Raw genomic sequence first — 14,776 nt, forward strand, 5'->3', positions numbered from 1 at the left:
GTGGTATCTGATGCTAATACTGACTGCTCTCTGTTTGATGGTAAACGGGACCTAAGATTATAAGAAGCCAAGATGCTTCCTTAGCACTGAGATTCAATCCAATGGGAGTTCTAAGGTGATCGTGGAATGGGTCTCCTAGACTAGCTGGGATATTCTATGGACAAGATTTCCTGACATACCTCAGTGCTAAAGGTGAGGTCGTAGCCTAGGGTGGAGACATCATTTTCCAGCAGATAAACCAGGCCTTGATAGAAGTGGTAATCTTCGCTCTCCATATCCGTATATCTAGAAAAACACAATTGGTCAGGGTTACAAGTAGGTGACAGGGAGAAGGATGGGAAACAAGAAAAGTGACCTAGGTCCCAGGACTGAGCTATGTCCTCACCTGACAGATTTGCCCAAGATGTGTTTGTAGAAGGACCGAGTAAAGTAGCATTCTAGAAGGCGGTTGTCATATACAGCTTTGGCCACAATGCGTCCAACAAACTTGAAGTAGCTGAGGTGGTTGGGGTTGCAGTGGGAAGACGGATTGATGGTGTAGGTGACCCGATCACCGGGTGAGGTACGGAACAAGGCATACATAGGGTTAAACATCTCTCGAGAGATGATCATGTACCACTCTCGCAGGAGCCCTCCGGCATCCTGCCCTTCTTCTCCTTCAAACACTATATACCTGCACAAGAGACCAGAAACAAAGAGAGAAATGTGAAGAAAGCTCCAGGACAAATCTATTCACGTACTCCACATTACCCAAGCAAGCGACTGGGATGCAGTCTCTGGGGAGTGGAGCTTCAGATAACAGATGTGAAGAGAGTGCTGAGAGAGCCCTGAGGAGGGGCGTGGGGTCTGGGATCAAACAAACAAACAAACAAAGAGAAAGCATCATTGCTCGAAGACATGTTCCGAAATGTCAATAAGGGTTCACTAAGGGGTATGGGGTAGGGGGAGGCACAAATTCCAGAGGCAAAGGTTAAGGAGGGCTAGATGAGTTCCGACTTAGGGCAATCAGGGTGACAAGGCAGAGTCAAGGAGCCTTGAAGAGAACTGATCCTTCGGTCCACTTTCTATAAGGTATTTGTTGTTGGTGGTGGTGGTGAAACGGCACAGAGTCTTGGGAGACCTCTGACTTCTTTTATGGTTTGATGGATGGTGAGCCCATGCCATCAGGGAAGAGCTTCAAGCTACTCTCCAGTAGGTGTATCATCTCATCAGCTCCCATCACAGTTGGTACTGCAAACTGCCAATCTCCTCTAGGTGGATTTAGAATTAACAGTGAGCAATTACGAATTTGGTGGGGGGCCCACCTGCTTACGCAAGTGTGGTCTCCCCCAATGAAGGGTACCATTTGCTCAGCGGGCTTCCGGTTCCTAGTGTAATAATGGAGAAAGCTTTTACCGTGAAGCCATCAGAGGTACCATTTCCAAACACAAAACACTCCCTTGGCATCCTGGAAATTACTGGGTAGCTCGGCCAAAGGGACAGCCAGTAGAAGCCCATTCTCACAAGACCAGGCCAAGAGGAGGAGGAGACAGCTCAGTGAGAGTACCTACGCGCGGGTCTTAACGGGAATTCCTACTGGGAGAGCAGCATCTCCCTAAATTCCCTTACACACGTAAGGCTTGAGTAAGCCATTGCTACCCCGTAGGAAAAGCCCCCACCCCCTTTCCTGTTTTCTGCTCCAGGCTCTTACAAGCGATTCTTCATTTCTTCAGGGGATTTGCGGTGGAGCTCACGATAGGAGTCTTCGAACACATGGTCACGGCGGACATGCACTGCCATATCTTCTTTCCGGAGGCCCTCATCCAAACGCTCCAGCTCTTGGCGGAAGTATCTTGGGAGGCAGGAAAGCAAGGAGAATAGGATTGGGGGTGGGGGGTGTGGGGGGTGGCAGAGCCAAATTCTGTCTGCCTGATTAAGATGAAAACCCACAGTGATGCTCACCCCATCCTCCAAACACTTTGATCCCCGCTCCCCACCTCCTTTGGGAAATGCCAGGTAGTTGGGAGAGGTAGGTCATTCATTACCAACTCTGTATCACTCATGTGGAGACAATGGCCACGGGAGTTGCTGAGGGCAGGGAGAGGGAAGAAGAGCACGTGTGATATGGGGGCATTTTGGGGACTTGGAGTTGTCCTGAATGATACTGCAGGGACAGATGCAGGACATTATATATCCTGCCACAACCCACTGAATGGACTGGGAGAGAGTGTAAACTACAACGCAAACTATAATCCATGCTGTGTAGCAGTGCTCCAAAATGTATTCACCAAATGCAGTGGATGTGCCACAATGATGAAAGAGGTTGTTGATGTGGGAGGAGTGGTGGGGGGTGGGGAGTGGGGTATATGGGAGCCTCTTATATGTTTTAATGTAACATTTCGTGTGATCTATGTATCTTAAAAAAAAAAAAAAGACATAAAATAAGTTTTTTACCATCTCCACTGAGTAAGGGCCCACAGAGTTTGCAGCACGCAATTTCTGCAATGGGCAGGTATGCCTGTGTACGTGCATGGGAAGGAAGAGAGGAGTGGGATGACAGAAGGGTTACTGAGGTCCTCTCTGAGCCCTGCTGTAAGTGTACTATGGCCACCTGTACCTCCTGCATTACCCCAAACGATGGAATTGGACTCTAGCTACAATGTGGTTAAATAAAGGTTCTCATTTCTATGATGCAGAATGGAGACTGGTGTGGTGAGACGACCAGGGAGAACCTAGGGAAAATGACTATCAGTGGCACAGCTGGTTCACTTCCCTCCCCACCCAGCACCATTCCAAACGATGCCACCAAGGGAAAGCTCTTTCCCTGAAAACGCTTGCCCCAGTGAGCAACCTTGGTTCCTTTCTGGGAGGGAAGATACCATTAGGGGAGCTCTTATCTCCCCAACCTCAGGTTCCCTACTTCCCGTGCCCTATAACATCCAGGGCACGTACTTGCGCTTGACATCGAAGTCAAGGACACGAATGTAGTCTACCAGGACAGCAAAGGGCCCATCAGCGAGATGGGTGGTGGACTGCCGGAGGATTTGGTTTAACACAGTGCGGTGAGTCTCTGAAGGGAGACAGGACAGTAGAAATGAGACATTCACAGGTCGTAAAAGACTCTCTTCAGCTAGCAATTCTCTCTTCCTTCCCCTTCTTTGTTTCAGGAGACTAAAAAGGAACTAAGCCTAAGCCAGGGACCAGTGCGAACACAACTGTGATCATTTCTAACCCCTCCTGGTTTCCCACTGCTTCAGGACAAAGCTCAAGCCCCTTAGTGCGGCACACGAGGGCTTCCAGCCCCAGCCCCTACTGACCTCACACAGTCTTATTTTCTCTCTCTCCAGCGCGCCCTCCCCCCCCCACAACCCTGCACACTTTGTTGCTCAGCTAAGGATAAAAACGTATGAAACAACCCTGTATGAAACAAAGCCACCTACATTTGGGGGCCTAAGAGTTCCCAGTACCTGCAAAGCGAAGGAACTTCTGCGTATCAGGGGGCAGACTTGAGGAGATGTGCATAGATGAGGGCTCCCGGGAGAAGAATGGGTCAAGGGAAGAAGGAGTGGCTGGGGTTAAGGGGGCAGGGGAGAGTGGAGGAGGCTCGTCCTTGATGTGCGCTAGCTGGCTCTCACGGGTGTCTCGGACAGGAGGTTTGCTCTCCCGCTCTGTGGCATGGACCAGAAAGAAGGCCTCGACGGCAGGCTGCAACACTGTGGGTAGGAATGACGGGGGAGTGGCTTATTTTACTTTACTTTCCAAACTTCAATACACAAACTCCAAAGTAGGAAAAAAATACTTGACAACAAGGAAGAAATAATGAATGGGAAATATGACCACAGAATAATAAAATGAAGCCCCAAACACAGTCAGAGCTTCCCTGCAGCCACAGGAAAATGGGACAGGCAACCAGTTGTAAAGATTCCTCTGGACTAACAAGTAAGATACTGGTTACTAAAAAAGAAGGTGCATCTTTTTTTTTTAAACAGATAAAATTCTCCTTTGAATTCTCATGAGAGTGACACTGAGGGAGAGGGTTAATATGGGGAGAAGAAAAGTAAGCAGACAGAAAGGACCCCAGGCCCTTGAGGGGACAACTCACCTAGCACCGCATGCTGGTCATGAGATTCCTCCAGTTCCTTTAAACACTCCCCTAGCATGTCCCACAGCTCATCTAGGCTCAGCTGCTCACTAAGCAGGGGCAACTCTGGTGGCCTCTCCTCCTTCTCCTTCTCCCCTTGTGGGGTTCCATCAGAGCCTACAGGGCACAAAGAGAGAATCAGAAAGTCTTAGAGGCGTCACCTCCACTTAGATTTTTCTGAGACCAGAGGGCTAATGTATATGGGCCACTAGACAGATTAAGCTGCGCCTCCGTATTTTCTTTACCAAGGACAGGGCCAGGACACCAATTGGGATCTTTCTGACTTTTAAGTCTGGTGCCTTCTGAAGTAGTCATCCTGTCCTGTGACAGTTTAAAATCTGAGAAGCTAAGGTGTGACAAGTGGACCCCCATGGCTGCTACCTTTCCTGACACTCACCAGGAGCTTATTCTAAACTTACTCTAAACTGTTCTTGCCAAGCAGCAAAAGCCAGCTTTATCTTCTGGGTGAGGAAGAACCAACTGCTTCGTCACCAATCCCTCCCTCCCTCTCTACACTTGCCCACATTACCCTCCCACCCCGCACCCCACGTCCTGCTTAGGCTTATTCCTGACCTTTGCTCGTCATCATCTACTCAAATTCTGACCATTCTTCAAGGCTCTGACAGCCCTAGGGTTGACTCCTGACTCTGGCACTTGCAGATCGTGTGACTTTGGGCAAGAGAACATTTCTGTGCTTTATATTTCTCCAACTATAAAATGGGGAAAACATCTGTCTCCCAAGGTCCTGATGGAATATTAAATCACTTAATACAGCATTTCAAAAATGGATGTACTGCAAGAAACACTCCAAAGGCTTATGTTAAAAGGGTGCCAAAAAAGTATTCTGTGTAAAATTAACTTTGAGAAATGATGCCAGTAACATCCAACATTCACTGTGCTATCATCAGGTACGTGTTCAAGGGCTATCTCTGTATTAACTTGCTTAATCCTAACCACTATGAGCATCCCTAGTTTGGATGAGGAAATTGAAGCACAGAGGGGTTCGCCCCAGGTTCCAGAGCTAGTAAATGGGGGAAGCCAAGGCTCAAATCTGTGTCCATGCATCACAGGGTATCATAGTTTCTCTACTGCAGGAATCGCACTGTGTGCTATGGATCCCCAACAAGGGTAAAAGTGAGGGTAGTTAGTGATCCTGGTTGGTAAGTACCTACTGACATTTATAGGAACCAGTGTTTACTGGAACAAATGGGAAAAGACTGAGCATGCATGTATGTCAAGAGCAAGCGACCCAGCAGACGTTTCATAAAGGCTGGCTCTCCTTTGTGCTGGGCTGGAAACAGGAAGTAGTACTGACCAATGGACTGAGTATCTTGAGCACTGGGAGATGGCTGATCCACATCCATGGGTGACTCCTCCCTCCGCACAGATCCCTCAGATTGGCTAGACTCCGACTGGATAAAACAGACAACGTCACATGAAGTCTATTATTCTGCTTTCCTCAAGGGACAGGCTCGAGGTTGGCTTTCCCGGTTCTCACACACCGAGAAGCTTGGAAGGTAGCTTTCCCTATGTGATCAGGAAACTCCGTAGCGCTCTTCAGGACAAAACAGTGGCCTTCCCACCTCCTCTGCTGTGCCCCACACTGAGCTTGCAAGCCTTTCCAAATACTTTCCTGGATGCCTGCTCCTGCTCTGTCTACACTATATACCAGACCTGTTGTGCAGTCAGACACCAGCATCCTAGAGACAGACTTCAAGTCATCTTCTGGGGACAGGTTACATTTATACAACTCAGATGAGGAGAAGGTAGGCTTGCCCTTTGTATCTGATTGCTCGCACAAGGGGAAAGGATAGAGGGACTTAGTGCAACCTTTGGGTGGGAATACTTAAAAAGCCAGTATCTGACTCATCAGGTGATGGGAAAGAGACTGGGCAGGAAAATAAAATTCACGCTACAGAATAATGGCTTTCTAATTTCCTCTTTCTACCCTCCTGAAGTCACTGTCCCCAAATTCTAGGTTATTCTCAGCACGCCCAAAGAAACCAGACTGTATAACCATAATTGTCCACAAAAGGAAACCAAGGCTCAAGGATACCTTTATTTCCTGGATCTTGGGAAGGTGACTTGCATATTGCAAGGACAGGAAAACAATGAGATAGGCCACAGCATACATACGTGACCCCAGACTTTCACTGCAGTCACTCTGTGCTGGGACCGCAACAGTGAGCTGGCTACCTAGATGCCTGAAGGTTTCCTCCTAAAGTGCCTGAGTGCCTCGGTGCCAGGGGATTTTGGAGAACAGAGGCAGAGTCCAGGATGGAGGGACTAGCCTTTGACAGAAGTGGCTGTGTGGGATGTGTATCAAGCTTGGGGACTTTCAAGGGCAGGAGTCCTGAGTTGTCTGATGTACTTGCCTTGTTCCATTAGACTGAAATATCTTCACAACACAGAACCCTCAGAACCCAGACACTTAGCATTAGGCAGTTTGCAAAAGCGCCACTGTTGACGGGATAGCTGGGGGTGGAGTGTGATGGCCAAGCTTTGAACCAAACCAAAAACCAAACCAAACCAAACAGAAAAGAAAATGCCAACAGAAAGTAATCCTGTTGTCCAGAAGCATTCATATAGCAAACTTAATGCAAAAGCATACAAGGTTCAGGCAGTGAAAGCCCACTGATGACGTGGTGGGGGGAGGAGGGAAGAGACAAATGAATGAGGGGCCACAGGCATCATGCTAACCGTTGCTGCTTGTTGCTGTCTCCGCGCCCTTTGACCCTCACGTACCATTTGTATAATGGCATCAGCTTCAGCCTCCAGCTGCCGAACAGCTGCCTGGATGCTGCTAGCTGAGCCTAGACCGGCGGAACCTGGGAGAAAAAAAAGAAGGCAAGATATAAAATGTAGAAAGACGGAATGCCCAACATTCTCTCTCGTACCGTCTCCTGGGCTGCCACAGGGCATCTTGCCGAGGTCTCTGAGCTCTAGTTCAGGCAGCTTCAGAGTGCTCATCATCAGGCACCAAGTATTACAGATAAAGGCAGGGGGCATGGTGGTAGGCAGAAATATGGGGGAATGTGGGACAGGAGGAAAAGAGGTACGGGAAATGTTTTGGCAGGCCATGGCTGAGGCAACATGGCTGCAGTGTTTTTAGTTAGGAGTGGCCAAGGAAGCAGAAAGGAGGTATACCCGGTGAGTTAAATCTTCTTCAGGAAAAGGGTCCACCCCCAACTCTCCTGCCAGATTTCAGCTCCCCCTTAATTATCACTTGCCCTAATGAACCTCCTAGAGAGACAGCTGGTGTGAGCTGTACAACGCAGCCATTAATATTTTCAGAAGGGATCATCATTTTCCTTTTGAAAAGCTCAAACAGGAAGGAGACATGGCAGCAATCCCTGCCCTCCAGAGCCTCTGGGTTCTCTATCACCTGCCTTGCCCCTCAACTGGATATTCTAGTTCCATACCTAGCCTGCCTGTCTGCTTGGCTTTCTTGTTAGCTCGGCGTGTGTCGTCCCGGAGCTGGATGATGACCTGCAGGACCCTCAAGAAGAACTTCTGGGTAGACGTCTTGGATGTCAACATGGACATAGAAGGCAGCTGGAGTTCCCGGCCGCCCAGGGGTCGCTTCTGAGATGCCACAATTACCACATTCTCAGCCACGTCAAACCTGGATAGTGTAGAGGTGGCTTGCATACAACGACAGCATCAAAGTATAAATACCCAGAGCAAGCAGAGTTTTCTGGTGTCAGTCAGAGTGGGTAAAGAACCTCAGAAGGAAGTCTCAGAAGTAAGGAGAAATAGAAAAAAATGACTGAGCGTGGGCAGGCAACAGCCACCTTTCAGAACGTCCCAGAGGTCCAGCTCCCCAGCCAAAAGGGCATCTCCCACCCACCTGCTCTGCATTTTGCCTTTCAGCTTGGTGGTCTGTGGCTGCTCTTCAGGCAGGCCATCAGGAGAGAGGGTCTCACACTGGGCTCGCCGCTGCTGCTCCAGGTTGTATTCCCGTAGCTCAGCCAGAAGGGTACCTGGGGCAGGCAGAGGAACCAGCAACTGTTGAGACTTCCCTAGTGAAGCAGCTGAAAACCAGAGCGTTCCAAGAAACCTGCCCAGGCTACCCTCTTTGCTCAGCTGCAGAGAACCCAGAGTGAGCAGGAACCAGGCTCTGCTCATTTTACTGTGTGTGCTCACGGACCAACCACCAGAGGACCACAAATTTCCCTGGTTTCAAGAACCTGTTGTGAGTCCTACATGAAACGAAGCTCACTGCAGAGGGGGAAAAGTATCTATCTGTTTTGCAACCAGAAAGGCCAGGGTCCAAATTCTGAATGTTTCTACTGAGGTTCTGTGGTGACTTCAGGCAAATTTCTTCTCTCCATGTCTCTTTGCCCATCTTAATAATGGGACTAACCCTGCCTAACTTCACAAGGTTGCCGTGAGAATTAGCAGATACTCATGCCTGGCCCATGGGTATTGAGTAAATGGTGGCAGCAAAGAAAGGTCACAGGCCTGAGGACAAATTCTTTCTGAAAGAACCTTGTAATTCCCATGAAGCATAGCATACGCTGAAGAGGCAAGGGGTATAGAGTCCAATCAACTCTCATATCACCTCGGCTCCAAGGATATTTGTGGGAGGAAGGTAACTAAATAGTAGCCAGGATCCAGGGAGGCCCATGATTGGGATGTGGGTGGGAGAGAGCAAAGAACCTCTCGCCACGTTTAAAGAAAATGTGGCTCCACTCCTTCATCCAATGGCGTCATCATTTTCTTCTTGGCAAAACAGAAGACTAGACAGACGATTTGCCAATGTTTTTGGAATTGCTGCACCCTCAACACTGCACAAAGGTAGAGGGTATCATTCTGACTTTGTAATTCCTGAGCCTGAACATAGTATAGGCACATCTCTGAGGTGGTGACGCTGCCTTAGCAGGCTCATCATGGGATCTTATGGGAGCCCAGAATGGAGAAGAAAGAGGCACGGCTGTTCCTATGCATTCTCTTTTCCCATCACTCAGCACTGATTACCTATTGTGTGCCAGGCACTGGGGAATGCAGAGAGAAGCCCATCCTTCTCCGCAAAGAACCAACTGAGCAGAGGAAAAACAGGTGACCACTCAGTGTAATCAGCACTATGACAGGGGAACACGGGGGCAGTGCTGTAGGAGCACAGAGTTTGCTTCAGCCTGGGGGTTGTTCAAGGCAGGCTTTGAGAAAAGAGGTGGCATCTAAGAGGAAGGTTTCAGAAAGACAAGATGCTTTCCTCCTGCTGTTACCTATCTGTTTACAAAGGGTATAACCCAGATGGCGGGCTCCATTCAGCAGCAGCTTAAGTACAGTGTCTCGGGTCCCAGGGTCCCCCCGAGAGAGCTGCAGCAACACGTTGGCTGCATCCTCTAGGCCTTCCTCAGAACAAGAGTGAGATGTCAACACCTGGGGCAAAGAAGGAGAGAAGGGGTAAGCCCCACTTTGAGAACGAAGGCATTATCCACCCCTGTTTACCCTTCCTCCCCCAACCTTGACAGTTCAGAGTAACCTCACCTCCACAGAGAGTTGTAGCTGGTTTTCGGTTAGGCCAGAAGACACCATCTTAAAGTCTGCACTGCTGCTGCCCCCATCACCCACCTTCGCTGGAGATTTGCTGCCCTTAGTAGTAGTAGAAGCTTTGAGGAAACAGAACACGAAAAACCTCTGTGAGACTCACTAGCCAGAGACATAAGTAGCAGAACCAGTGGCTTCAAAATGGGACAGGAGTGGGAAAAGAAAATCCACCCAAGTAAAAGCCAGATCCAAACAACTTGGGATACCAAGGACTCTTACGACTTTACCTTCTCAGGTGACAAAGAACCACAAACATTTCTCCCAACTGTTCCCCTACTACCACAACCTCTTCTATTCTTCAAAACCCACTTCTTCAGATTATTACTCCTAATCTGCTGCAGGAGGCTCAATGATTTCCCCTTTCCATTTACTTCCTGCGATGGTCTGGCTACTCCATTCCACCCTGATTCACATTGTGTCCTGCCTGCTCCTGAACTATTGCAGCCAGCCTGGAAAGGCCTGGAGTTTTCTGAAGACAGGGATGTTCTCTCTTCTTCCCTTCTTTCGGTGCCTAGCCTAGGGAAGCCACATTCACTGAATGCCTGCTGGTCTTCACAGGAGTGTCTACGTGTGTTTATGTGAGGGGGGGGGGGAGGGAGGGAGGGAGGGAACCGGGACCGATGAAGATGAAAATGAACACATTCTGCTCTCACAACCACAAACCAAGCCGACTGGAATCATTTAGGAATGCCTGGATGAAGGGATGGGGTAAGGTAGGTATCGTACTAGATACCCCACCGCTCCCAGCCTACACCCACACTTACTTGAAACAGTAGTGGTAGCAGTCGTGGGGGTAGTCACTGTGGTAGAAGCAGCTACGGCAATGGTAGAAATAGCCGTGGCAGCAACCAGGGCTGGAGCAGAAGTGAGAGGGGTGGTTACAGCAGGGGGGGTGGGCATGGTGGTGGCAGCAGTGGTAGTGGTGGTAGACGTGGCTGAGGTGGCAGCAGTAGTGGAAGAAGCACTGTTGCCAGAATTAGCCTGTGCTTCTGACACTTTGTTTTCTGGGAGAGCAATTGAGATGAGAGAAAGGAGTCTGAGGAGTTTCTCCGTTAAAAGAGAGCTCCGGCGGATAACTGGATGTGACAACATGTTCATGAGCTGCCCCAGTGGAGAGGCCTCGAGGCTATAGGGGGAGGTTTCCCCCTCACCACCGGCGCTCACTGGCACTGACTTCACGGAGTTCTTGCCTTTCCGGCTGACATTCATGTTGTCCAGTTTTACCAATAGGTCCCAGAAGTCTGTGCAAATGCCACTGCTGGTGGACTGTGAAGAGCACGGGCTGCAGGCCTGTTTACTTCCTCTCTCCCGATCGCTCTCACAGCTTGTTTCTTTGGTCCGCTGCTGTGTGAAATGGCTGGGAAACACCTGCCAGGTAAAGAAGAATAGGCTTGGTCTAGCGGCTTATATAGAAAAATGAGCCTTCCTGACAAAGGAGAGACAACTGGTTTCCAGACTCTCCTCTCCTTTCGACACCTTTGGTAGCACGGGAGAGAAGTCATATAGGAGTTTTATCCGACAGAAGGCCAAGCAGCCTAGAGAAATGGAAAAGTGCTTTGTAGGGAGATAAGACTGACAGGCACGATTTGCCGAGCATCACATCAGTCTCTGCACCGACAAAATGGGGAGAACACCTACGCCCCTTGCAAAGTTGTCCAAGAAAGAATGAGACAATGTAATCTTTGCATCGTGCCCGGCACAAGGCAGGCCCTCCATAAACGTTAGTGACGCTTACTCCAAAAAAAACCCCAAAAAAACAAAAAAGCAAAAAAAAAAACCCCAAAGAAACAGAACACCGCACAAACAAACCAGAAAACAGATTGGGCCAGGACTAAATTCTAAGACCAGTTCTGTTGCTTTACTACATGTTGCTTACAGGACAAAGTCACTAAAGTTTTCTGTATCCCAATTTCACCTGACGACTGAATGGCATCACGAATAAAAGCTATAAGGTGTGTAGATAAAATCCCCACAAGGTTCTTTACTGGACAGTTTCCCAGAAACAAGAGAGGGCTCAATGCTTAAAATACCAGCAAAGAGAAAGACCAGAACAGGGACTCACAAGCTTCCTTAGTGTTCAGATTCCACCTGGCTGTTGCTGCTAACAACAGCCAGTTGCTATTCCACTCACAACAGCAAAAGGCTGTTGCCTGTTTCATTCCCCAGGAGTTAAACTCCTTCAAGCTCCTCACCTTGGCTAATTGAATGAGTGTGTCCAGAACATGTCTGCAGACAACAGGAGCAGCCTGTGGGTGGATGTGGACAGTGGAGCCACTGCTTGCGTGCTTCTCGGTATGTTTGCGCCCCCCTGAACGCTGGATCTGGAATATATTAGTTCTGCAGCCTAGGGCTGCATCCATGGATACTGAGAGCCAGGAAAGCTGGTTGGAGCTCTTAGACTCCATCTTATGTAGCAGGTCCAAGGGTCGGTTCTCATGGCTGCTTGACCCGCAGCTCTTGCTTGACTTTTTGCCCTTTTCCTCAGTTGCGGTGAGCTTGGGTGTTTCAATGCACAGCTCACTCTCACTGCTGCGCTGCAAGATGGACAATAGGCTGCGGATGACCCAGTGGCGGGTCTGGGCATGGTAGCAGAGATTTCGCAGTACTCGGTGTAGACGGCTAGTATTGAGCTTTGGCTCATCCACGAAAAGGAGGACCAGGAGACAAGACAGGGCTTCGTGGTCCAGGAGGAGCCGGCCTCGGAGGCGGAGGAGAGTGTCCACGTTACTGCCAGAAGGCCTGGAAACAGAGCATGGTCTCTGGGAAACACCTCGGCTAGAGCTCTGGGGATTAGGCTTAAGCCTGGGGGAGAGGAATGAGCTGGATACCTCCAAGGAGGCTCGAGATGGGAGGGGTGGGGGAATCCAGTCCAAGGTCTCTTAACAGCAATAATCGCTGCCCTCATTGAATAGGCACTTTACAATGTCTATAACATCTTCCTCACAGGGCTGCTGTGGAGATTAGAGAGTCGCCCATTTTGGAGATGATGAACAAGAGGCTCAAATAGGTTAAGTGACTTGCCCTCCATCACACAGTGACTGAGAAGAGAGCAAAGATTCCAGCCCAGATCTGTATCGAGTACCATCAATTGGTAAAATCTGACCACCCGGTCCGGGTGACAACACTATGCCTGCCTTCTGTAGACTACCAGTTCCTGTGGGACTGATTACTTCCCTCGCAATTCGCCATGTCAGGCCCATTCTGCTTCAGCCTGGTTAATAACTAACTCCTTTCTACTTCCCTGACCTAGATGCTACCGTCTCAAGGCGAGGGGGTCACTGTTTTCCTATTTACGTGGGACGCAGGTGGCTTGCTTTCTAGTTAAAACCATCACTAGCACCCACTGCCAGTCTACCTTCCCTTTGTGATTATGGTCTACAGTAGTTACACTAACCCAAAAGTGTGGCTTTCTGAAGGGGGGAGTCCAAAGGTGTGGCTCTCCCACTCATTCAAGGAAACATTCTAGAGAAGTCATCCAGCCTCTCAGGTTTCAGCTTCTCCATCTACAAAATTAAAGGAGCTGAACTAGTCGATTTGAGAGGTGGTACGGTGAGGTGAAAAAAAAGACAAAGGTACCTGTTATGGCTGCTGCTACCCCCCATCTGGAAGGTGCCACCTCGCTGCACAGCAAGGCGAGTATACTGGACCCCACGATTACCGCTCAGGCGACTGGTGAAAGCTAGAAGGAAAGAAAAAGGAAACTGAGATTGGGGAGGGTGGTGCTAAGCTGGGTCTAGGCAATACAAAGAGGAAAAACAGAGCCTCATCTGGCCACTGATGGACATCCCAGAGCCCTCCCACTTGCCTCCCTCTGTACCCGGGCTTCGGAGAATGGCAGAGAGTGCAGAGGTGCTGCTGTGCCCAAAAAGCCGCTCGTGCATGAGCTGCCGCTGCCGGGCTTCCTGCTCTCGCCTTAGAGCTTGAGCCTCAGCTGCAATGTCAGGGGGCATCACAGCCAACACGCTGTCCTCCATGTCCTCTAGAACGCTACGGCGCAGGTCTGAGGGCAGAGTCTGGATGAAGGTCACAGGGTCCATGGGGGTGTCTGAGCTGGCACTCTGTGCCAGTTCTCGTCGTTGTTGCTCAGCTCTCTGTTGTGCCAGCACCTATGGAACAGAAGAAGTCAACGGGGGCACATCTACTGCCACGCGACCAGGCCCCACTATCTGTCCCGCTCACATACCTCTTCCTGAATGGCTGGAGGCAGGGCAGCCAGGAACTCAGGGCTCACTTCAGTCACTCCAGGATTCCCCACCACTGCAGGAGCTGAGCTAGTTGTTGAAGGGGCAGTCCGGGTTGGTGGACGAATGCCTAGCTGGTTCTGCAAGACTTCCCGGCGGATGTCATCAGGCAGAGCAGCCAGGAAAGAGGGGTCTACACCTTCGGGGAGACTGATACCTGAGAGGGGAGATGCAAGATGTGAAGGGACTCACAGCTCTACTGAGGTGCAAGATGTACTTGGAGAAAAGAAACCTATGTCACTGCTTGAGAGAATCCAGCTTTGTAGGTCCTTCATTGCTTGCAAAGGACACAGCGCACACAGAGAGGGGCCCACCCAACCTCTCTATGCTCAGAATGTCATTTTTGTTGTGTGCCAGGTTTGTTGTGTACACTGTCATTTAGCGCTCATAAAGACCCCACGGTGTCGATATCATCACCCCTCAGTATCAATGAGGATCAGAGAAATTAAACAATGGCTCTAGGCCATTCATACTGAACCTGAAGAATGATTCATTACAAATTCACCATCAACTCACACTGTTTTTAGGAGAAAGACTTCAAACCCAGAGGGAAAATTACTTCCCCAGTGATTGGCTGGGAAAAGCCAGAGCCAGAACCCAAATGGCCCCTGCCTCGCAGTGACTCTACCTTCACTGACTGCAACCTGACAAGTTCATTCGACCTGGTAAAAGGGCTTGGAATTGAATAATAAGCCCATGTTCTTGGTTGTTCAAGTCCACTAAGACAGGTTTGACTCCAAAGCCTGGACTCATCCCATTATGCTACAGCATCCAATACTTAAGTTGGATAAATATGCCAGAATTTCTCCTGGACATACGCCTTCCATTCCGGATGGAACCATTTGACTGGTGGGCATTTCCA

At 49.5% G+C, this 14,776-nt stretch overlaps 1 protein-coding gene across 21 annotated transcripts in view; it reads right to left on the reverse strand.

The window, feature by feature from the left end:
- HUWE1 (HECT, UBA and WWE domain containing E3 ubiquitin protein ligase 1) overlaps positions 1-14,776 on the reverse strand; it is a 170,206-nt gene that overhangs the window by 2,370 nt on the left and 153,060 nt on the right. For 18 of the 21 annotated variants that reach the window (XM_058291916.2, XM_058291914.2, XM_058291902.1 and 15 more), the window contains 17 exons: positions 13,857-14,071; positions 13,491-13,779; positions 13,250-13,352; positions 11,866-12,412; positions 10,438-11,041; positions 9,614-9,735; positions 9,349-9,505; positions 7,971-8,103; positions 7,543-7,745; positions 6,821-6,948; positions 5,436-5,532; positions 4,082-4,237; positions 3,447-3,692; positions 2,932-3,049; positions 1,691-1,831; positions 386-673; positions 180-285 (listed from right to left, as the gene is read on the reverse strand). In XM_058291916.2, the coding sequence (XP_058147899.1) occupies positions 180-285; positions 386-673; positions 1,691-1,831; positions 2,932-3,049; positions 3,447-3,692; positions 4,082-4,237; positions 5,436-5,532; positions 6,821-6,948; positions 7,543-7,745; positions 7,971-8,103; positions 9,349-9,505; positions 9,614-9,735; positions 10,438-11,041; positions 11,866-12,412; positions 13,250-13,352; positions 13,491-13,779; positions 13,857-14,071 (3,653 nt within the window). The remainder of the gene's footprint in view (positions 1-179; positions 286-385; positions 674-1,690; positions 1,832-2,931; positions 3,050-3,446; positions 3,693-4,081; positions 4,238-5,435; positions 5,533-6,820; positions 6,949-7,542; positions 7,746-7,970; positions 8,104-9,348; positions 9,506-9,613; positions 9,736-10,437; positions 11,042-11,865; positions 12,413-13,249; positions 13,353-13,490; positions 13,780-13,856; positions 14,072-14,776) is intronic. The other 3 variants (XM_058291917.2, XM_058291915.2, XM_058291913.2) reach the window with 1 other exon arrangement.

Source organism: Dasypus novemcinctus, chromosome X (assembly GCF_030445035.2).
Source record: "Dasypus novemcinctus isolate mDasNov1 chromosome X, mDasNov1.1.hap2, whole genome shotgun sequence".
NCBI classification, from domain to species: Eukaryota; Metazoa; Chordata; class Mammalia; order Cingulata; family Dasypodidae; genus Dasypus; species Dasypus novemcinctus.